This window comes from Sceloporus undulatus, chromosome 2 (genome assembly GCF_019175285.1).
Source record: "Sceloporus undulatus isolate JIND9_A2432 ecotype Alabama chromosome 2, SceUnd_v1.1, whole genome shotgun sequence".
NCBI lineage: Eukaryota > Metazoa > Chordata > Lepidosauria > Squamata > Phrynosomatidae > Sceloporus > Sceloporus undulatus.
Genome location: NC_056523.1, coordinates 138,237,400 through 138,261,615, shown reverse-complemented (window position 1 = coordinate 138,261,615; position 24,216 = coordinate 138,237,400). Strand labels below are relative to the sequence as shown.

General features: G+C 41.3%; 1 protein-coding gene across 1 annotated transcript in view; it reads left to right on the top strand.

The window, feature by feature from the left end:
- Positions 1-24,216, top strand: part of ITGB4 (integrin subunit beta 4) — an 86,626-nt gene that overhangs the window by 57,532 nt on the left and 4,878 nt on the right. Inside the window, exons 19-36 of the mRNA XM_042453704.1 lie at positions 502-535; positions 1,279-1,464; positions 2,436-2,539; positions 2,813-2,871; positions 3,355-3,378; positions 4,123-4,271; positions 5,076-5,255; positions 6,009-6,157; positions 6,821-7,025; positions 8,130-8,290; positions 9,328-9,508; positions 10,207-10,344; positions 14,207-14,389; positions 15,241-15,372; positions 18,833-19,054; positions 20,742-20,912; positions 21,462-21,632; positions 23,818-23,967. Coding sequence (XP_042309638.1) covers positions 502-535; positions 1,279-1,464; positions 2,436-2,539; positions 2,813-2,871; positions 3,355-3,378; positions 4,123-4,271; positions 5,076-5,255; positions 6,009-6,157; positions 6,821-7,025; positions 8,130-8,290; positions 9,328-9,508; positions 10,207-10,344; positions 14,207-14,389; positions 15,241-15,372; positions 18,833-19,054; positions 20,742-20,912; positions 21,462-21,632; positions 23,818-23,967 — 2,599 coding nt within the window. The remainder of the gene's footprint in view (positions 1-501; positions 536-1,278; positions 1,465-2,435; positions 2,540-2,812; positions 2,872-3,354; positions 3,379-4,122; positions 4,272-5,075; positions 5,256-6,008; positions 6,158-6,820; positions 7,026-8,129; positions 8,291-9,327; positions 9,509-10,206; positions 10,345-14,206; positions 14,390-15,240; positions 15,373-18,832; positions 19,055-20,741; positions 20,913-21,461; positions 21,633-23,817; positions 23,968-24,216) is intronic.

Here is a 24,216-nt window from a genome sequence, read left to right as displayed (position 1 = left end):
AGGTGAGACTGCCAAAATGTGTCAGCGGTCATGCTTAGCAGCAATTAAGATCTAAGGCAGGTGTAGGAAAACTTTGGTTCTCTGGATGCTTTGGCCTAAAACTCTCACATTGTCTCTGGTGAGTGAGACTGATGAAAGTTATAAACCACAACATATGGGTCCCAAAGGTTCTCCGTCTCTGAATTAAGGTGTGGGGAAGGTATTGTAAGAAAGGCCTGGTCTGTGTAGTAAAGGCACTACCATAGTCAATGGCATATTGACCCACATTCTGGGTTTCTTTAACAGTGCAGCACCTGTGCCATGCAAATCATGCCTTTTTTTTTCTTTTGTTGAAGCAGTTTAGTGGTAGTAGCCAGCATCTGTATGGACCATCTCTTCTTCTTGGACTGTGTATTGTGCTACCCACATGAGTTGTTGCAAGAGAAGATGTTGGTCCATTTTTGCATCTTTATGTTAAAAGGTCTTTCATTTATAATTTTTCTTTTTCTTCTTTCCATTTAGGCTTGTCTGGCTCTGCTACCCTGTTGTGCACGAGGTACTGTCTTTTGAAATTATATGTGGTCTCCATTATTGGTGGTTCTAATACTTCAGAAGCATTATGATTTGCAGCTGGGATTATAAGGAATATAAGGAGCTACCACATGCACGCACACACACTGCTCTAAATAGAATGTACTAAATATAAGCTGCTCTCAACCTGAGTCCTATAAAGCAACAGCTACCCATGTTTGGAGACAAACAAGGTTGTTTGTAATCTTGCTTCCTGGGGCTCTTTATTCTTTGGAGGTAGAATCCTAGGACCCTGAGAGATCAGGAAGACTGAGGATCTCCTGCTGTCAAAGTACATGCATTACATTGGGTCACCTTCTCTCTAAATAATAAGGGCCAGGCCTAGGGCAAAATTTATGCCTATCTCAGAAATGTGGAACCGGAGTTATTCCTGCTGGAGTCCTGATTTCAGTGCTCTAATATGGCAGAGAAGTTGAGCAACCATGGAAGTCCTTTTCGTTGTTGTTGTTGTTAACTGCCCTCGAGTCAACTTTGGCTGATGACGACCCTGTAGATGAGACATCTCCAAGCCCCTCTTATGTCTTGTAGATTCCTGCCCTATCAAACTATAAATACCTCCCACCTGGGAAAATACTAGGAAACTATGCCAGATGAGAAGCAAAATCTTCTCATTCTATTCCATTTACTCTTGTCTATGGTACATGAAAGATTTAGAGCTAGAACCAGGCCATTGTAGAATATATTCTAGCTTTACTTCCTTCTCTGCAGGTCGTACAGTTGGTTTCAAGGAGGATCACTATCTGCTCAGGCAGAGTCTCATGACTTCAGATCACTTGGATACTCCTATGGTGCGCAGCGGTAACTTGAAAGGCAGAGACACAGTCCACTGGAAAATAAAGAATAATGTGCACAAGCAAGATTTCTCTTCTTTACCTCCCAATCCTGGGGACCTGGGTGAGTGGCAGCATTACAAGATGAGGGAAGTGTTGCCTGTTTCCAAAGCCAACAGTGGTGTAAAGAAATGGTACCCCATTTCAGAATCTGATTCTAGTTTTAGCTTCTTCAGAATCTGATTCTAGATTCAGTTCTAATGTGCAGGTGCTCCCATGGTACATTTTCTTATATTACTACTACCACAGAATACTGATGTTAATCTTATTTCTGATTCCCTTCTTTAATGCAAGAATTTATCATTTCAAAAATATTCTCCCTACTGGGCAAGGTTAGGAGAGTTTCTGTACATTTTAAAAGTATTTTTCACATTTGTGAGCAATTTTTTAAAATGAAAAGTATATGTTCAAAACACATGAAAAAATATCGTGACGGCTGATGATTTTCTTGATGACATGTGTCAAGATCCACCTTCGCATCAAGGATAAGGAAAAATAGTTGAGCAATCTTGATATCCCTCCTAAAGAATGTCTGTGGGGATCTGCTTGCTAGCATCCTTCCTCATGCCTAACATAACTTACTTCCAACAAAAGAACTTACTGATAGTCTTCAAGTCTTCTTTCTTATGGCTATTTTTTTTCCTGTGGAAGGAGATTTTGACAAAGCAGATAGTAATTCATAAAAGGTTCCCCCTTCCCATATGCCTTCCGAGTTGATACAGCCATTCCAGAGAAATGTCTATTGCTATACTGTAACACTGCCTCTTATTATATATCTACATTAGTATAATCAGCTTAATTATAATGGCTGTAATCAATTGTAATCAAGGGGCATAACTGAAGATGTTCACATGTTCAGAACAATTACACAATGAAATAAATCACTTGGAAATTTGCAAGTAGCTAAGCTACTTAACATAAGTGAAATTTAAACAGCCACCATGTGGGCACATTTCTAGCAATGGATTTGCTATGCTTTTGCTTCTTGCTGACAATCCATGGAGCAGCCTAATGAATTTGTTCTCTTGCTTCCAGTTCCATATGGCCTGTCCCTCAGATTGGCCCGGCTCTTCACACCAAACCTTGCAAAACCACATAGCCGTGAATGTGAGCAATTGCAGAAGGAGGTGGAAGAGAATGTAAGGAGCTGGGGATAATGCTGTCTGTCTGTAAAGTTTGCTTTGGGGCTAGGTGTGGGAAGCACACTGAGAGCAACCTTCCTTTTCTCAAATCTGAGTAAAGGTAAAAAATTTGCATAGGTCTGCTGAAAATAACCGGGGCTTGAAGGCTGCCCTTAGCATGGAATGCTACATGAATACTACATGGGAGTAGGGGGTGGGAAGATGTTCTTTACATATCACTGGATACATGTTGGGCAGTCTGAATTGATTATATATTCTTGCTTCCCACAGCTGAATGAAGTTTATAGAACTATCCCAGGTGCCCACAAATTCCAGCAGACAAAATTCAGGTGAGTGACTTTGAGTATGTGGAGGTGAGGGGTTACTAGCGGTCATGCAAACAAGTTGTGAAGATGTTGTTTTTTTTAAGCAAGGACAATGGATAAACTTGAGTAAATGGATCAGGGATAAGGTGTGACTGAGTCTTAAGAGCACCCTTGTGTTAAAAGGATGACGTCTTCTTGCACTTGTCAAAGAAAGTCAGCTACAAGGAAAAATGCATTGAGTAGCAGGATTAGAGTTCTCATCCTTATACATCCTTATATCAGGGTCTGGGGAATTAGGTGTTCCTTCCAATGTTATTGGACATCAAGTCCCAATGTCCCTCACCATCGGTTATGCTGAGAAGGGAGCTGATTAGTATTTGAGTCCAGCAATGTCTGGAGGAACACCATTTCTGCAGCCTCCACCACTGAGACATACTTAAACTAGCTAAGCTCCTTGTTACTCCTCAGAATGTGATTAATATTTTGCATGTAATTTTTTCTTTCCAGGTTACAGCCAAATTCTGGGAAAAGGTAAGCAAAAACATTACTTTCTGGTCTTGCAGTCAGGTGAATAAATAGAGGTACTTTCCATTTCATGTTTATTCTGTGTGGGATTTCATCTTCCATTCAAACAATATGACATCCTTTTTACAACAATACTACTGCCTCATCTGCTTCCTCCAGTGTAATGTTCCCTACCACCAGCTTCTTACTGCTGACTGCATCTTGGTGACATGATAGCATTTCTGAAAAGGTACTGAGGGCTACATACAGACAATTCTTTCTATGAAAGCAAAAGATTCCCTCCTGTGTCTGCAATATTTCTGCCAAGTTTCCCTCAATGAATGCTGTAATGTTTGAAGGGAAGACACATAACTGCTAACATGTGGCAGTATGCAGCCAGGAGCTGCAGTTGGCCAACAATGGTTTTACATAGAGCCATGCTGTCTCTTCAGCAATTGTTTTACTATGTCCCTTCATAGTTACAATAGTAGGCTGCACATGCTACTTTTTGCAATGGTGATAGGCAGCCTTAAGTTGGTTTTCTTGCTACAGAAAGCAAGAAAAAGCTTGTGAACTAGCACCACTTTACAAACCAATGGTTGAAAATAAAATGTATGTCTATGTGAGAAGCGGACATACCTTGCTAATAGCCTGATTCTGGGGTGGACAACCCTCTTCAATCTGAGGGCTGCATTGCCTCATGGTTAATCTTCCAGGAGAAATATGACAGTAGTAGGCAGAGAAAACACCCTTTCCCCTACTTTTCTCCAGACAGGATCACACAATTGTGGATACAGTACTCCCTGCTCCTCGCTCAGCTAAGAATGAGATTGTGAAAGTGACAGAGAAGCATGTCACACAAGAGGCTTTCAATGATCTGAAAGTGGCCCCTGGTTACTATACTGTAATTGCTGATCAAGGTAGGTACTGCCTTTTGCTTAGTTCTCACTGTGGGAGTAAATTACCCGTGTGATTATGCTAAGGTTCTCATCATGTGAGGCAGCTGGTGAGGGGGCTGCTAATACGATGGAATATTTCCCCATTCAGTATATTGCTTCCTCTAACCTGTCAGGGAGAGACAGTTTTGCCCTTGCCTTCCCATAGACATGTATTATTGAATTTAGTAGGACTTACATTTGAGTAGATCTATATACGATTGCACCATATGCCATCAGTCCTACAACTACTGTCCTGGGAATCAAATTTTAAAGATGAGGCAGCAAATTAGAGTGGGCAGAGGCAACACACATGAGGGCTGAGCTAACTGCCCTGATAGGCACTGATCTAATGGGAAGGCAAGTGAGCGGTCAGAAAAACAGAAATAGAGAAAGGGTATTTGATTATGCTAGTATGCTCATGCATTTAGGGAAAAAAAACTCCACAGTCCTTCCAACTGCTGTAGTTGTGTGACTGTACATAATCCAGTATGGGGAACATGTGCACACAGTAGAAAATACTCCCTTGTACCAATGTGACTATGCAATGGGAGTCCCATGTGACTTTCCAAACTGATTTCAGTTTGGATTAAAACAAGTGGCAGTAAAGGGGTCAAACTGGCAGGAAATTACACAGTAGAGGAGTGATACACCCATCATGTAGATTCAGCCAGAAACAGGTTTACTACTGCTTTGAGTGAAAGCTGGGAGTTTTATAAAGAGTTGTTCCACCCTCTAAAGTTACTTTCTATCTTACCTTCTTGCTTTCTTTGCTATGCTTCCATCCAGATGCCAATGGCCTAGTAGAGTTTCAGGAAGGTGTGGAGCTTGTGGATGTCCGGGTTCCTCTCTTCATCAGGGAAGAGGATGATGATGAAAAGCAGCTGCAGGTGGAGGCTACCGATGTACCTGTGGGAACTGCAGAGATTGGGCGCAGACTGGTGAACATCACCATAATAAAAGAGCAAGGTAAATGTGTAAGCAACATGATGGTACACAAAGGGTTGTGAATATTTTCCGCCCTCTTCACAGTCTATCCAGTACCAACACATTAATCTTGGCCAGTTTTCATAAAGAAAGTCCTTGCTGCTGTAACAAGCACTTGGAACACCCCTCTGGCCCCAAAATTTTCAGTAAAGCAGGTATGGGTAATTGCAGAGGGGTTGGGAGCCACATTCACCCCTGTGTTCCCTCAGCATGCTGGGCCAGCATGCCAAAGCCCCCAGCCCTCCTAACTTAAGAAACAAACAACAATTCTGGACAATTTTTCATCTAACCTCATGATCTCATGGCATACCTATACCTTAATAATTTCTGTTTTAGTGAAAATTTGCTCTCATTTGAGCCATGGACGTGCCATGTGAACTACTTGAGGTGAAGCTTCTTTTACTCTCATCCCATGTACCACATCATTCTATCATATCCTCATATTAGAGTTGGTTTGCTGGCATAGCATAAACCACTTAGAAATGTCTGTTACTTTCTGTACCATCTGTACACTCTCTACAATCCCAGTGCTCCTAATGTGATACATGTTTCAGCACTGGCTACCTTTGAAATGTGGGTTTCATCCTGTTACAATTCAAATGGTCACAACAGATCAACATTTTATGCTAGTTTATTTTATTGTATGCTAGTTTATGTAACACTGTGTTTGTACAGTGGACAACAGTGGTGGGAGTAGGGGTGATGATGATGATGACAACCTATGTCTCCCTTTAGCCAACAGCATCATCAGCTTCCTGCAGCCAGAATATTCGTATAGCCGCTTTGACAAGCTGGCTAAGATCCCTGTTGTTCGTGAGATATTGGACAATGGGAAGTCCCAGATAACCTACAGGACACGAGATCTCACTGCCCAGGAAGGCAAAGTAAGGACTATGAAAGTTGTTGTTGTAACTATTATTATTTTATTCATTTATATCCTACCTTCCCCTCCAATATTGGGACTCCAGGTGACTTTCTTGGGGACTGGAATGTATATTGAGCATTTCCAATCTGTGGTCCATTCTTTTATTTTCTATATTTGCTGATAGATTTTAGTTGGCTGTAGCTTAGATGGCTTTATTGGTATGCTATCTGTTTCTGGTGATTTATTTCTCCCAAGTGATCTGAGTGCAAATTCCACTTCATCTTCCTTGAATGAATCTATCACCCTGTCATCTCTTTTATATAGTTCTTCAGTGTATTGTTTCCATTGGCTTTTTATTTCTACTTGGTCTGTTATTAGTTCAAATATATAACTGTCATTAGTTCAGATATATAAGTATGGAAGTTATTTCACCAAGTAGCTAACACAGAATGCATGATCTTGAGCTTATAGTATTAAACAAAATCATCAGCTGAAGATAATCATGACTGGCCTCAACAGATAGTCTTCAGTTTTTAATGTTGGCAATGTTTAACATTGTATCCTTCCATAAGGTGGGATATAAATGTTTCCTTAAAATAAAAAAAAATAGTTGGAGAAGATGTTGAAAATATTTGTATTGCACCAATACACTGTTCAGCTTCCCGTTCTCTTTCTTCCTAAGGATTATGATTTTGCAGAGGGTGACTTGGTCTTCCTACCTGGGGAGAAGCGAAAGGAAGTGCAGGTGAAATTGCTGGAGCTGACAGAGATAGATGCTCTTCTTCACAATCGGCAGCTGAAGCAGTTTGCAGTAGATCTGTTCAACCCCAGGTTTGGTGCAAAGGTTGGCAAATATCCACAGACCATGGTGACCATTGCTGATCCAGGTGAGCATCATCCATTTCTGATGGCAAGCATCATTTTGATCCCTCTGTATTTGCCTACTGTGCTGTAATGTCCAAAAGTTTGAAAATCTCTGGACAATATCAAATTTGTAGTCCATGTTAGGACAAGAAAGCTGATACATTCAGTGAACAGCAGCTGACCCCCTCTCTAGAATCTAGTACTTGATCTACTTGGTCTAGTGTAGGCAACAGAGAGAAGAGGAAAGTTTGGTTCAAGTACTACCTTTCTTGTCTTACTGAGGTCTTCAGCTGAGTATGCTGTCCTGTGCATGTACCAATAATTTTTTTTTTATTATTCCAATTTGCAGAGCAGTGTATAGAAACAATAAAGGGAATCCACAAATAGATACGTGCTGAAAGGCAACACTGCTTGCATCTGATGAAGTGGATTCTAGTCCATTAAACTGATGTCGTAATAAATTTGCTGATCCTTACGCTGCCACAGCACTCATTGACTTTCAGATATACTTCTTATTGAATTGCCACTCAACATAGCCAGGAGTCAGAATTTCTGGGTGTTATGGTCCAAAAAGGTCTGGGGGTGCAAATTTAAGAGTCCTGTCCTATGAAGACACAACTTTCTTACATAAACAGTGCTGTTTCTGTGAAAACTAAACTTCCATTAAACACTAAACACTACACAAACAAGTGAGAATAACTGTATACCGTTACAAGTTTCTTTGACCTATATTGATTAAGGAGTCTGATTGTGCTACCTGGTGTTAGCTATCCTTTTTTGCCCAGTGTTCTTATCAGATTTTTTTAAAAAAAGAGATAGCCATGTTAAGTCTGTTTCAACATAAAATGGAAAGCATGGTGGAGAGTGAAAGAATCAAGCAGCACCTTTGAGACTGATTTGTTTTAGCTTGAGCTTTTGTGGATAGCCACAGGTATATAGGAGTTTTAAAATATGGGTGGGCTTGAGTCATCCAGGATGACATGATTTGGGAGTGATATACCTGGAGTACTTTTAAACCCATAGCGTTGAAGGAGTACTTTTGGAGCTCAACTTGTATGCCTCTCTGTTTTGAAGTGATTATTGACCTATAGATATGATTTGGTCTCTTGTACTTCATCATCTTGCAGAAGCTGTAGATGGTATACCAGCAGCAGTAGGCTTAGGTCAACTTCAGCAGTCTCCCAGAGGCACACTTGGAGCACCCCTCAATCCAAATGCACAAGCATTAAGCTCTAGGAAGATCCGCTTCAACTGGTTACCTCCACCTGGCAAACCTGCAGGATATAAGGTATGGACAATCAAGTCATAGGGACTGGCAAGCTTATATTATTACAAATAGAGAAGCACAATCATGGTTGATCTGAGGCCAAGATCCAAGAGTGGCTCCATTGAGACCTGGTGTGGTCTTAACTCTCTGTGGACTGCCATCTCAGTGCTGGTTGCTGTAGCTCTCCACTTGTGCTGTATCATAGCTGGAGTGTTAATCTCCAGACAGTACTTTTGGTGGGCTCTCAAGCATAACATGGCATTTGCTCCTTGCCACCTCTTTGCCAAATTTCTCCCACCCTAGCCAAATATCTGTTCCTACCAGTGAGCCATGGTTGTCTTTTCTTGGGCAGGGGCCAGTAGCACTTGTGAATAGGGGGGAGGTGTGGCTCCCATTCAGAAGCACCTGCACCCATTGGTAATCCTTTACAGGGAAGGGCCAGTGAGGAAAGCAACTGGCATGGCGGCATCCTGACCACTTGCGTTCACTGATTGTCTCCAAATGCCATGCCCAATGACATGGTCAGGTTGGGCATTCCATTTAGAGTAATCTAAGAATCACAGGTTCTGAACAGGGTTGAGCAGCTTGTCTCCTTCCATTTTAATTTTGCTAGATGTGTGTCATAACTATCACTATTATATTCAGTAATATATGAGAATTATGATTTACAAGCAACATTAATTACTAAGGGTTTTGTGTGGATTAGACTGGGAGAAGGTCAGTGTGTGTGTGTGGGGTGGGTGGGTGACATCATGAATTACTGCATCAAGGGATGCCCACCCTAGTTACACTACTGCATTGATCAAACAGGATTTCCCCCTAAATCTGCAGTGGTTCCCCACTTTACAGAGAAAGAAAAACAGTCTCAAGCGCAATTTGTAAAACTCTGGTGTAGCAATCTGTTAGCTCTTCAGAGGTTTATGAGCAGGTGGATGCTCTGAAGTGCAGTGTGGATAAAGCCTGTGTTTTAAAGCGGGAGTATCTCTCAATGAAGGAAAATTTCTGATCATACAACAGCTTCTTCGTTATTTAAGGAAGGGCTTCTTATTGGGCTGCAGGTGAAATACTGGATCCAAGGAGACCCTGAATCGGAGGCCCATCTGCTTGATTCTAAAGTGCCATCTGCAGAATTGACTAACCTGTACCCCTACTGTGATTATGAGATGCAATCCTGTGCTTACAATGCCCTGGGTGAGGGGCTTTACTCTGAAGTGGTGCACTGCCGCACACTGGAGGAAGGTATGTTAGCACATTCCAGCATCAACAAAGGAGGTGATCAGCAGCATCAGCATCTGCAAGAACCAATTGAGGATTTAGCTGGGGGGGGGGCAGACAAAATGATGGCATTGCTCTTCCTCAAATAAGAATTTTGCCCTCAAATTAAATTTTCATTAATTCCTCAACTTTCTAGCATTGCAGAGAGTGAAGCAATGAAAATCATTCACACCTAGAAATCTTAAGTCTGCTGTGTTGGCATTCTTTTGGTAACTTTGCCTTCTCCTTTTCTTTGCATGCCTGAACTGTATTTCTAAATGCTCAACTGATGTTTTACATGACTGGAATGCTAGAAATTTGGGAAATGAAGGAAAATTTTAATTCTTATTTGGGGGCTCAAGTCATCATTTTGTCCCCTATGTAACTATACCCAACTCCAGTCTAGTATTAAAATGGCACCTACTTCACTGAATCATAAGAAGAAAGAAATTTCCAAGCTTTGATCTCTTTAATGACTGACACACTGAAAACCCCCAGAAACACTTGGTTAATTATTAGGTCATCAACTTTTATGGGTTTTAAAATAACTGCATTAAGTTTACATTGAGATTTTACCAACCTACATCCAGTGCAGTTGCTATTTTCATGGTTTCCACTGCATTTGCTGTATACAGTGTGGCTGCTCCTAACAAATAGTTATTGTGTTTTTTTACCCTTCATAGTTCCTAGTGAGCCTGGACGTTTGGCTTTCAACGTAGTCTCCTCCACAGTGACACAGCTGAGCTGGGCTGAGCCTGCTGAGACTAATGGGGTGATCACAGCTTATGAAGTCGGCTATGGGCTTGTCAATGAGGAAAACCGTAAGTGTGCTTTCTGTTAGCTATCTCTGTTATGCCGCCATTGTAGTTTATCATATGGAGGAAAATTGGAAGTTTAAATGGGGTCTATCCTGTGAAAATCACGCAATTACTATTGAATCGCAATTAAGATTTTCACACACAGCAGTCATTATCCTGGGAATAACCAGGCAATAAACAGCAACAAATCATTTATGTTATTTTCCTGTGAATGATTTGTTGCTGTTTATTGCCTGGTTATTCCTGGTTTAAGGGTGCTTTAATTGCTTTTGATCATGATGTCATGTGAAAAACTTTATCACAATTGCATGATTTTTGTGGGATATTCCCGGGATAATGGTACTCTATTCATGACATCATGTGAAAATCTTAATTGCAAATGCACAGTTTTCACAGGATAAATCCCGTTTACACTTCCAATTGTTCCCCCTGTGATAAACCCCTCTGAAAGCTAGGAATCCTGATGAACCAGTCAATGGAGGTGGGAGGTTACAAAAGAAGTTAATTTATTGTGTATGCTTAGAAAGCACTGGTGGAAGCTGTCATTCTTGAGCATTCAGACAGGGCCCAAATAGTGATAGGAAGGAAGGGGAAGGGATAGGAGAAAGAAGGAAGGGGAGAAAAATAAGCTTTTAGGATAATTTAATATTGCTGTTTCCTGTGTCAAATCAATTTCAGCTCATGGCAATCAGATGAACAAGAAAAATCTGAGTAGGGCAGTCATCAACTGCCCTACTCAGATTTTGCAAATTCAGGGCATCCGTGGCTTTTTTTATTTAGTCAGTCCAACTGTAATGAGGTCTTCCTCTTTTCCTACTGCCTTTCACCTGACCAAGAATTATTATCTTTTCCACGCTGGCTAAATCCACACAGCAGAAACAACGCGGGTTGACACCAGTAACTTCCATGGCTCAGTACTGTGAAATTTGGGGAATTGTAGTTTGTTGTGGCACCAGAGCTCTCTGACAGAGAAGGCTAAATGTCTCACAAAACTACAGTATCCAGAATCCCCTAGAACTGAGCCATGTCAGTTAAAGTGATGTCAATCGGTATTATTTCTGCAGTGTGGATGCAGTAGGTGTCCCATATCTTCAAGGTATGACAGCCTCAGTTTTGGCATCTTGGATTCTTATGAGAGTCCCATTTAAAACTCACCAAAGCCCTATGAGGTTGATCCAATACTTCTCAGTTTGTTTAATAACTAAGTAAGTGTTTGAACCCAGGTCTCCTGGTTCACATTTTGGCAAACTAACCACTGAAGGCATACTTCAGTTAACAAAGGTCCAAAACACACTACAAAAATAATCAGTTTGAGGCCACTTTAACTGCCCTGGCTCAGTGGTAGGGAGTCCTGGGAATTGTAGTTCATTGTGGCATCAGAGTTCCTTGACAAAGAAGGCTAGATATCTCACAAAACTATAGTTGCCAGAATTCCCTAGCATTGAGCCAGAGCAGTTAAAGCTATCTCCAACTGGATTATTTCTCCAGTATGTTTCGGACCGAAGCCTCTGTCAAAGAAGCTCCCTTTTACGTGTTTTTACACTTCCACCATCCTTTTTCCTCCTTGTCTTCAGTCTAGCTGGGATTTCTTTATTTTTAGCAGCATCAGTGTAGGGAGGATAGTGAAAGGAGGCTGAAAAAACATCTTTCACTGTCAGGTTGGAGCAACTTGTCTGCTGTAAATAAGGCGATAAAACTTGAGCTAGGAAAGAATGCGATTCCACTAAAGCTAATCCTATTGTATTTATTTATATTTATTTATTTAGGTATTTATATCCCGCCTTTCAGCCCTAATGGCTCTCAGGGCGGCTTACAATAATATTTTTAATCAGACAGTTCCCTGCCCTCAGGCTTACAATCTAAAAGACACGACACAAAAGGAGAAGGGAATGGTGAAGGGAAAGGGGATGAGGTCCAGTGGTTCTTCTCTCCCTCTGAGGCCTGGACCAAGGCAGATGGATTGGAGGGAGGGCTCTTCCTTCTTCCAGGCTAGTCCTGAAATTGTATCCCTGTCTGCCTGCCTACAACAGGCAAGGTAAACAGCAACTGCCTCCACAATCCTTTTCTGAACATGTATGGACATCAAATCAGAAAGAAAAAGGAAGAGCAGATAAGCCTGCTTCACCAGCTACTCCCAACAGGTTAAAAAAGCATAGATCCATAAATCTGGCCATCAAAATGAAAATCATAAGAAAAGTAGTGACTGGTGAGGTAGGCTTTGGAAGAGGAAACCAGCCTTGGATTCATTTTTGCAGAAACTTTCAAGTACACTGGTACCCCGGGTTACGAAATTAATTCGTTCCGCCGCCGCTTTCGTAACCCGGGATACTTCGTAAGCCGAATAGCCCATAGGTGCTAATGGGGAAAAAGCCGCGGCTGCGCCGCGGCTCCATTCAAAACAGCGCCGGGGTTTTTTCGTAACCCGAAAAAACCTTCGTAAGCCGAAACAATAAATCCCTATGGGATTTTTTCGTATCCCGAAAATTTCGTAACCTGGGTATTTCGTAACCCGGGGGGACCAGTGTAGTCTCTAGAGGTTCAAAAAGTTATTGTTTTCTTATGCAAGGTTTACCTGACCTAGTTGTTTTGTTTCACATGTACATATAGTTTTGGATAAAATGTTTGCAAAAACATGTTGAATGGTACTTTGTTATTTTATTTATATCATTCATTGCAATGCTGTGCAATAAAAATAGATTCATTTTGGTAGTAGAACTTATTGTTGTTTCTTAGTTTGCTTTGAAATATGAAGATTATGCTCAGAATTTTACACTTTTTATCAAAATAGTTTTTGATTTCTAGTGAGTACTATAAATGATGTTCTTTCTCCTTCTCTTCCACTTGTGAAAGCAGGACCACCACATTAATCTCTTGTGCAATTACAAAATTAAATGAATAGGAATTCTTCATGGCAATTAATTCAGTGATGCAAGAGAATTCCATAGTGGATTACCCTTGTTACTGGAAAGATAATACATAAATGTCCAAACATTTTTTAAAATATTTGAAAAAAAGAAAATTTTCTTCAACAGAACAAGATGCTATCAAGTGGTTTATCCACAGTTGTGTTGCATGACTAAGCATTGCTTGCACTCATTTGATGTGAGAACATGTGATAGCCATTCCTTAAAATGCAGATGCAATCAGAACACTCATGTTGCACTGCTATTATGTCAAGTCCATCATACGAATATGAAAATGGCCCATCATTTCCAAATGTATCAATTTCTTAAAACAGTTGCATAGGGATTCTGTGCACATCTCCCTGTTGAGAAGTAGGGCTGTGGATTAAGCAAGTAGGCCACTGCATATGAGGAACAGTGCTTCCACTCAAACAGTGCTTTTATCGTATACACACACACACACGTTTCTGGACTACAACAACTGAGTCCTGTTTAAAGTAATTACATTTAAATAGAATGAAGAAACTGATAGCAGCGGATCTTGAATAACTGAACTCAAGCTGACAACATGCACATTAATATTTCCCTTTATTTGAAGTGTTACTTAAAACTCTATATTAGTAGGTTTATGATGAAGATAGGATGTTGTTGAAATGGTATGTGTGTGTGTGTGTGTGTGCCTTTGAGTCTCCTGTCACCTTATGGCGACCCCATGAATTTCATAGGGTTTTCTTTGGCAAAGAATACTCAGAGGTGGTTTTGCCAGTTCCTTCCACTGTTATTTACTAGTGGTCTCCCATCCACATTGTAACTGGAGCTGACTCTCTTACATGACAAGATCAGATGAGATCCTGCTTTGTTGTCTTTAGCTTCCATTAGATAGAAGCTGGTTAATGTAGAAAGAGGTAAAAACTGTTGCTAAGAGAGGAAAGATTTTACACTACATAACCTTTTTTTTTAAGGACCCATTGGGCCAGTGAAGAAAGTCATGGTAGAGGACCCCAAAAAGCGGATGGTTCTAATTGAAAACTTGAGGGAATCGCAGCCATATCGCTATACAGTGAAGGCCAAGAATGGAGCTGGATGGGGCCCTGAAAGAGAAGCCACTATTAATCTGGCCACACAACCTAAGCGCCCTATGTCAAGTGAGTTATTATCATAGCTACCCATATGCATATAGTTAAGTTTTTGCCATGCAGAAATTTTGTGTTTTACTACAACTGATGCTCCCATACTCAAGGTGTCTTCCCCTGAGTTTTCAATTCTGTTGTGGGCTGTGGCACAAGGTAAGCTACATTCTGTTATGAGTCCAATACAGCAAATGTTCCAGGAGAAAACATGCTGTGGAATGTAGTTACACAAATGTCACAGATATTAGCAACAGCCTACTGGCTTATTGATGTTGCTAATAAAAAGCATCAAGATGTTGGTGCACATTCTTTTCATTTTTTAAAATTAAAGATTTCCATAGCAGCTGGGCCCCTCTCCCAATATGCATCTCTAATCCTGGTATTTTCACTATATACTTTTTCTTTTAAAAAAGGATCTACATGATGAGCTGTCCTCCCCACCCGCCTCTGTCCTCCTCACCCCCCACTGCCTCACCACTGTCACACTAAAGCTATCCCCTATTCTTCAGGATGATATAGAATCACAGAGTTAGAAGAGGCCCCAAGGGCCATCCAGTCCAACCGCACTCTATCATGCAGAAAGATACAATCAAAGCACTCCTGACAGATGGCCATCCAGCCTCTGTTTAAAAATCTCTGAAGAAGGAAACTCCACCACTCTCTGGGGCAGTGTGTTCCACTGTTGAACATGTCTTACTGTCAGGAAGTTCTTCCTAATGTAGTTTTCCTGTAGAGTAATTTGAATCCATTGCTAGAAACACTGGATGAAAAGCTCATGGTATATCACATTAGGGATAAAGAGTGGTTGGGCTCACTGAATTTGCATGTATAAATTGCCCCTAGTAATGCTTTCTACCTTCTTGCAGTTCCCATCATACCTGATGTGCCCATAATTGATGCTGAAGGAGGAGAAGACTATGACAGCTATCTAATGTACAGTGCAGATGTCATGCGCTCACCAGCTGGTAGCAAACACCCCAGTGTCTCGGATGATTCTGGTATAGTGTGCATTGCAGCAATTTTGGGGGAAGTGGTGGTGGTGGTTTGCCTTTTTAGATGTCTTTGCTCAGGGACTTGGAGAGTGAAGAATGCAGGGTAGAAATCAACTCCCAAACCAGTACAAAACTGTTTGAACTTACCAAAAATATTTCTACTCAGAAGGCAAGCCATTTTGTTCCCTTATCTCAAGGAAACATGCCTCAAGGCATACTAACCTCTGCTTGTGCTCAGTGAATGTTTCTCCCAGAAACTGTGGGAGACGATGCTGAAAGGGAAAATTTACAGTGTTTCGACTGAATAAGAATCTTCAGATTGTCCCCCAGATTAAAAAAAAAATACAATCAAGTGGACTTACATGCTCTGACCCTTGTGGATTAATGCTACAGGAATAAATATCACTAGCTTCAGGACCAGAGGCAGCCTGCCTTTGAGTACCAGCCATGGGGGAATAACTAGTAGCAGAAGACTGTTGCTCTTCTGTCCTTCTCTGGGCCTCGCAAAGGCATGCAATTAGCCACTGTTTGAAATTGGGTGGGCCTTTTATCTGATCCTGTAGGATTTCCCCCATATTCTTTAGAATTGTAAACATAAACCCTTTTATGATCTTTGAATATTATTTCAAGTAAGGTTTCTTGAATTTGATGGCCTTCATAATGTATCTGGTAGCCACATTGTACTGAGATTTTGTGTTTCAGTGTGTCTCGTGAACAGAATTTCAGAGACTCTCTGTTTGGGTGTTTGTGATCTTGTGGTAGTCATATAGACCTATGAGCACTTCTGTACCTATGTTTGGATATATCAAAAAGTGCCATACAGAGCACAGTCATGCCACTTCTACAACGTGGATTAAAGAGAGGACCTCTTTTACATTTATACCACCAGATTGACCCCATCAGAACCTTTAAACTTGAATGGATTTCCCCTGATTCCAACTATAGTTTCGTCAACTGAACATCATTTATTTTGTTGTTTAGTGTTAATGCATTTTTCTTGAATCAGAATCAGATCTCTTTAGAATAGGTTCTGCCTATAGTACATAGGTCCTACATAGGAACGGTGAAAAACACTCATATTGCCAATCATATAATTGCAAAATGCTTGCTTTTCTATAGGGTGACTGTGTAACTTAAATAAAGAAATAAAAATTATAGCTATTTTGGAAGGCTTGAAAGCCTATATGTGTTCAAATATATGGTTAATTTTTATAAATGTTGATTCTGGTTCTAACCTGTCACAACTTTTCATTGGAATCCTTATCCCCTAATTCTAAATATTTTGAGGAAGGGACAGTACTTATTGAGTGCTTTACATGCTCAGAGGTCATCGCCTTTTAAACACTTGACATGCATTAAAAGCAGCTTCTGGGGTAGTTTGTGTGCTCTGCTCAAGCAAATCCCCGTGCAGATGCTAAATCATAGTGGATAGCTGCATTGCACCTGTTTTCTAATCATTTTGTTTTGGGATTGTTCAAGGAAGAAAACACACCAAATTCATGGAATGTAGAAATGTGCACTACAAAGATATTCCTGCTTCTTAGTTTCAGCCATCAGCATTAACTGCCACTCCCAGTGGTAGCCAGGCTATATTACACCTTGTTCATTTCCATTTCTGCCAGAAATTTTTGCCTCAGAGTAATTCACAGCACAATTAAAATATCTCAAAAGTTAAAACAGATATTTTATTTGAAAATACTTGTTTTGCAACATTAATATAGGTTGAGGCTATTGTTGTGAAAAATATGTAATTTGAAGTGGCTCCATTTGCAAAAACTGGGATGTCAAAGACTAAAATCTTGTTCCTAGTAGCTGCTTCCTCCCTGGCATTGTACTCTGAATAATAACTCAATTAGTTTTCTTCTATCTTTTAAGCCATCGCAAGAAGTTGTTCCTCCTAGAAATAATCAGTGTCAGTTCTCCCAGTCATTTGTTTTCCCAGAGTAGCATTCTCTGAATAGCTGTTCCTTCCCACTCTTTTCTTTACTGAGTTTTATTTTATTTTATTTTATTTTCAATCAACCTTTCTCTTGATATGGGACCCAAAGCAACTTACAACAACTGGTTTTTGGAAACAATCTCCTATAATAGTCGGCTATTATGAAATTAGCCATTGCTTTGAGTCAGCTAGTTAAAAAAAAATTAGCAGTCTACCAGTATTTTCTTCATGTTAAATCAAATGTGGGGCCCACAAAACCATTGTCCCTACGGCCCTCCAGTCTTCTCCCCATTTATTTTACTAAAAATGCCCCCCCCCCCAGTCCATAGAGTGTGTTTGGGGGGAGTAACCTTGTCATATATTTTTCCCTTCCAGCTATTTTAAGCCCCAGAGATACCTTTATTTAATGACAAAGTAAAACTGTAAGCAACCAACCTCCCCTCAGTCAGCATTCCTCTCAGTTGTACTGAAATTGTTGGGATTTGCAGTCGGCCCTCTGTATCCGCAGATTCAAGCATCCATAGCTTTAAAATATTCAGAAAATATATAAATTCGAAAAAGCACTTTGATTTTGCCATTTTATATAAGGGATGCCATTTTATTATGCCACTGTATTTAATGGGACTTGAGTGCCCACAAATGTTTGTATCCATGTGGGTTCTGAAACCAAACTCCAGTGGATAGTAAGGGCCTACTGTACTTCTAAATAAACCTCATTAAGATATCAGGGTCTTGTTGCTCAGAGGTGAATACATAAATCGAGAACTGATTGCAGGTATGGTTTTGAATATATATTTATAGCCAGAAGGGGATTTTGTGAAAGAATATTTTTTGAAGTTACCGGTCATGCCTGGGGTGCTGGATTACTAACACTAGTTGAAGAACTACCAGGGTCCCATAATACAAGGACGTAGCCAGGATTTTGGGAAGGTGTGTGTGTGGGGGGGTCCAGACTAAGTACCACCATTATAATGGTGGTGCGGCGGTATGCACCATTCATTGTATCTAATGGAAGGGGGGGGTGTCCAGACCCCATGGACACCCCCCCCCGGCTATGTCCCTGCATAATATTCTCCCAAACGTGTTGGGTTGCCTTCTTTTGCTTTCTTCAGTCCAGCATTTGAATTAAGTGGACCAGAGTGAGTCTTTTGCATTTGCTTCTCTCTTAGCTATTGTTTTTAGAATGCTATGGGAAAGGGGTCATAACTTGACTAAAATTGGTGGGAGCCACTGGGACTTGCACATTTCATTAACCTTTTCCCATACTTAAACAACGCTCATAATTTCTGCTTGTAATTTGAGTGTCAGTTCAGTTGGCCTCATAGGTGAGCACATCAGGCCATATTCGCCACAGCAGAAAGTGCTGCTAGAGAGTGCTTTATACAATTCCAGCAGTGCTAGGAAGGGACGAAAGCAAAGGGCTGCAGTGGCTTGCAGGTGGCGGACTGCCTCTTTTGCATGCCCCCTTATCTCACCTTCCCCACCCTTCCAGTTGTGTCAACGTCAGTACTTCACTTGTTCCAAAAGGCTCTCGGTGGAAATATGTGCAGCTGCTGGGGGACGAGCTGGACCTTCGACACGTCGCCTGGAGGCTCCCAGCAGAACTGATCCCTCGTTACTCGGACAGCAGCTGCTTTTCCTCGGACACAGAGGGTCTCCTCCAGGAGGATAGCACCTCCTCTGTGCTAGTCGGCAGTGATGCACCTATCGGCAGTTTGCCAAGGAGTGGGACTCCCCGGCCCCAACCAGGTGAAGGACAACTGCCTCCCTCTCTTCCTGTAACGGTCCTGTCTCGTCCTCCTCCAAGGGCCTGGAGCCAGATTTTGGCCTCTCCATCCCTGTAGCAAGCATACACTCGTCTTGGTGTTGGTCTCAGTGTCAGTGTTGGTGTGATGCATTTCAGTATCTGTAATCAAGTTCCGCTTGCAATATGTGGTTGTGCTCTGTCTGCGTACACAAATTTCTCAGTGCCAAGGTGGTCATCACCTACTCCAGACATTGAACAGAATAAGAAACTGCTAAGAATCTGCATCTACAAGAGTCATGGGTCCATCAGGGATTTGTAGTTTTGTCTACAACAGCCAGTTTCCTATGGATGTCAATGGAGTCTGCTTTAGCAATGGTAGTTAGCAGTTTTGCCTTCTCTGTCAGTTGGATGATCAAATGAGGAACAATTTCCACAGAGCAACCAAGACGTGGATGAGAGGCAACTGCCAGTGCTGTACAAAAGGGTCATTTTTAATTGCTAAATATCCCTTGTTGAACTTGAATCAATGTTTTGAATTACACTAATGAAAATGGAACTGACATCTGTGTTTTGGATGGTACCCAGAGCGTCTTGTGCTACAAGGATATTTCAGAGAGATCTGCTTCCTGAAAACTAAGAATTGCTTTCTAGAAGAAAGTTCCATGTGTTGGATGTTTCAATCACTCCTGATTTTCCAGTAGCTTTTAGACATTCAGAGCAGTACTGTGGCCATTTAGAAGGAACCAGTGTTTTCCTATTACCATTCTCTGCTATTCGTTTTGGCATTTTCCTTCCTCTGGCCCTTCATTATTTCCAGCAGTGGCTAGTCTGTTACCCATAGGAGGCCTCAAAAGCAGGAGAAAAAGGGCAACAACCATCCTCACTTCTTTGTTTATACCATCTGTCAGACACAGGTATCCCGTCTGGGAATATGAAAAATCTATTTGCATGTTACAGCTCATACCTATTTGCGAATTTGTTTTATGTGAATTTGTCCAGTGAATGTCATAATGTTTCTAATGTCTCATCCTTCTCCAAGAACCTAGAAGCAAGGGTTTTTATGGATGGTTGTTTTAAAGTGGGTTTTGACTGTGCTAAGTGGTTCTTCCTTACTATCAGTACAGCAGTAGAGTATGCAAAGCTGCCTCCTTACCCTTAAGCATCTCTTATTCTGGTTGTAATTGCCCTCTGGATCCATGTTGTCATTAGCAATATCTTGCCGTGGCTGAAGTATTGGTATAGTGGACCCTTGTTATACGCTGGGGTTTGGTTCCAAGATCCCCTGTGTATAACAAAATCTGTGTATGCTCAAGTCCCATTAAATATAATGATATAGCAAAATGGTGTCCCTTATAAAAAATGAAAAATCACGGTTTGATATTTGAAATTTATACTTTTTTATGTATGCTTGAATCCGTGTATAAAAAATCTGTGTACAAGAAGGGCCGACTGTACTACCTTGCATACTGTGGGATCAAATGGTGCAATACTGTGAGAGTTGGTGTTCTTTTTTTCTTCCTGCAAGGCTGACCATGAATCAATGTATACATCCCTGGCTTGCAGTTAAAGAGGAGAATAAAGCCTAGTGGGAATATTCCAAAACATTGTTAGTGCATGGTCTCAACTCAAGTTAATTAGTTTGATACATGTACCCACAGATACTGACAATCAAACTGTTTTTTCTCCCAGAACACATCATGAATGGCCGAATGGATTTCACTTACCCTGGCAGTGTTGGCAGCCTGACTCGGAACACAACGTCCAGTTACAACCATCTAAGTCCACACATGTACCATGAAAGAAGAGTAATAGGAAATTCATCTCTGACAAGAGAGTACACCTCAGTGGTATCTGGACATGGTGAGTGTTAGGAGGAACCTCATCCCGTAACCAAAGCTAATCTGTCCAAGCTATGGTGACATTCCCTCCGGTTGTGCAACAGACGTATTGTAATACCTTTCTTTCATCTAATAAACTCCTGTTAGTTAACATGAAAATTTGATATATTTTAAGGCTTCCACATTAGTTCCAAATAGTGTTTCCTCTCCTCCTCCCCCATCTCTTTCTCCCCCAACCCCACTCATGCTGCCCAGATGTGGTATATCAGTGCCTTTTCCATGGCTCTTGGCCCACTCATAATAAGTTATTTCCTTTTTCATACTGTTTCTTATACTGAGGAAAAGCTTTCCAAATCTAACAACTTCCTAAAGTCTTCTGTTTCCTCTAGCTAATGGGTTTGGCGTCTGTTACTTTTTTAATCTCCATAGCTACCTTCTGCTTTTAAGTACCCAAATGTCAATATAGTATTTGGGTTGAAAAAGCACTTTCCCTCTGACACTGTGGGTCATAAGAGGTGTGGTGTCTTCAGTGTTGATTCTTTCTTTCTCTTTGTTTTGCCTGATCCTGTAGACCAGCCCAGAAAGATATTTCCTCCCATATATGAAGATGCTGGGAGGACGGTCCTGATGCCACAGGATGTGGTCTTTAGGAGGGCAAGGGTGAAGGGTTACTGTGGCGACAGTGATGCTCGGGATTCTATAGTCATGACTGATGGGCCCTCTTGGATTTCCAAATACCTAGGTACAGCAAATGACACAGTGTGGCTAATTGTCTCCCTGGATGTTTGCCTCAGCTACAGTGATTCCTTCCATAACCAGCTAATGTATCCACATATGGATGTTGTCAGCCACATTGAGTCCCATTATTGGGAGAAAGGCATGATATAAATGAATATAATAATAATAATAATAATAATAATAATAATGATAATATACACATGCATGGACCCTTTAACCCTACCTGCACCTTCACTATGTTAACTTTCATTTCCAGGCTACTCTACACAACTGATTAATGCTCTGACTTCATGGAGTGTTCTCAGCCCTTTGTCTGCTTCATCCTCAAATGCTCAATTGTTGCCTCAGTCAATTAACCACGTCTGTTCTGTGTCTGACTCCACAGTCCTTTCATGGAGAAGTGGCAGGGAGAACACTGCATAATGTCCCTCTTGAAAATCTTTTGTATAAATTAAGGAAATTGCTAGGGATCCTATACTGCTCTTAGCCTTTTGTTAACTATTTCAACAGTCATGGACATTCCTGATTTTTAGTTTTCCTCTTGAAGCTGCCTCTACCTCCAGGATATGCATCTTTTACACATCAGAAGACAGGATCATCTTCTGTTTCTGCCAGCAGAAGGTGCTTTCTGGCCTCTATGCTGGACAACCCTGTCTTTATTTAATAGATTTAAAGTTTATTTTTCAAATAGAGCCTCAGTTCCTGTTAAAGAGAAAGCAATGTGTTTTTTGGAACTTTTTCCAACGCCTTTATGATTTCTTTATCCAGGTTCCCGCTCTTCCACTTTCAGGCATCACTTTTCTCTTTTCTTCTTTGAGTACACCCCTGCCCCTCCCTAAATGCCATCCCAGTTATTTTTTATTTTTATTTTTGCTTTGAAGGCATAGGAGAAAGGGACCCTACCCAGCTGCCTTTCCCTCAGGACAAAGGCAGATGCTTTCCTTGGGCTGCAGCAGCCAGCCATAGGGTTTTCCTTCTCTCTCCACTTCACTGCCAGGTAGAAGGGAGAAAAATACACCAGTCTATGAGGATGTTTATCTGCTGCTGCTGCTGCTGCTGCTGCTTATTGTGTGGAGCAATCCCCTCCTTCTCCACAGTATGGGGCATATTGGTCCAGTTCAGCATCAGTTTCATCTTGCCCTTTCCCAATCTTAAGAACAGACATTAATAGAGGTGAAACTCCGTATTACTATTTTAATCCCCATTGCCACCTCATCACAGCAAGAGAGTGGCCATTTCCTTCCCCGGAAGTCCCTGTCTTCATTCTACATGGAGAAAGTGGCTGCTGGCCTAATGGTGAATCAGGGGCCCCAGTGTTTGACATCTTGAAACCCTTCTCCTTCCCAATTAACTTGATGGGGTATCTAGATTGTAATCTAGCTACCTTCAAGATATCCTGAGGAAACAAGATATCCCAAAGTAAGAATGTCACCTGAGAACCACTAATAGTTGCTTGACCTTCTCAAGAACTTTCCCCTGTAGTTCTTTGATTACTATAGATCAGGGTGTCCTTGGTGAACTGGTTGTGATGAAGCAGGGCTTCCACCATGTCCAAATATTTGAGTTGACCACACTGATTCTAGCACCATTTTCTTTCTCTATGCAGGCATGTCAGAGCAAAGTGTGCAGTCCAGGGTGCATTATGCTGTTCCCCAGAAGGCCAGGGGCCGCACTCACTCCGAAGATGTCCGTGAAGCACTGAGCAGCTTGGATACAGTGCTTCAGGGTGAGTGAGCTTCACCTGGCCTCTGCATGGGACTTCACTGTGCCCTGGAGATCCAGGATCTAAGGACAGTAGAAAGAGGTGCTTGCTTGGTGAAATTAGATTTCTCTCTCTCTCTCTCTCTCTCTCTCTCTCTCTTTCCCCCTGCTAGAGCAAATGAATAATTTCTCTGACACCAAAGAGTTCTCAAGATGCATCTCTGTTACTTGGAAAGTATGGTTGAGGTGCTGTTTTCAGTTCATCAGCTATCTAATTTAGCTTACTTCTCAGTCCAACTCTTCACTTTAGCATCTCAAGCGCTTATAGCTATATTTTAGTCCAATTAGAGACTTTCTTTTTCATGGGACATTCTGTTTGTTCTCCTTGAACACAAAAGCTGCTGCCATGCTCATGTGTAAGACCATTTCTGGACCTGCTCCTTGCTGTCTGATCCAGACCCATGACTTTTTTAAAATCTCTGCTTCAGATTCCAAGATGCAACAGGGTGTTCCTGACACCCCAACCCGCTTAGTGTTCTCAGCCCTGGGGCCTACCTCTCTGAAAGTCAGCTGGCAGGAGCCACACTGTGACAAACAATTGCAAGGATACAGCGTACAATACCAGCTCCTCAGTGGAGGTCAGTGAACCTTTCTGCCTTACATGTATAGGACAGTCATGTGTCATTTGTCTACATAGAAAAAACAGTTTTTCCAGATAGCATAATGATACAGTGACAAGTGTACAGTGTATAATTTCAAATCAAAGAGCAGCACAACTGTATCCCCTGTTCAATTTGGAAAAAATACTTGCTGTATGTAATCTTAGTCCTTGCTTTGCAACTATCAGCAAGGTACATTTCTAGCTGTTACAGGACTGCAACTGTAGA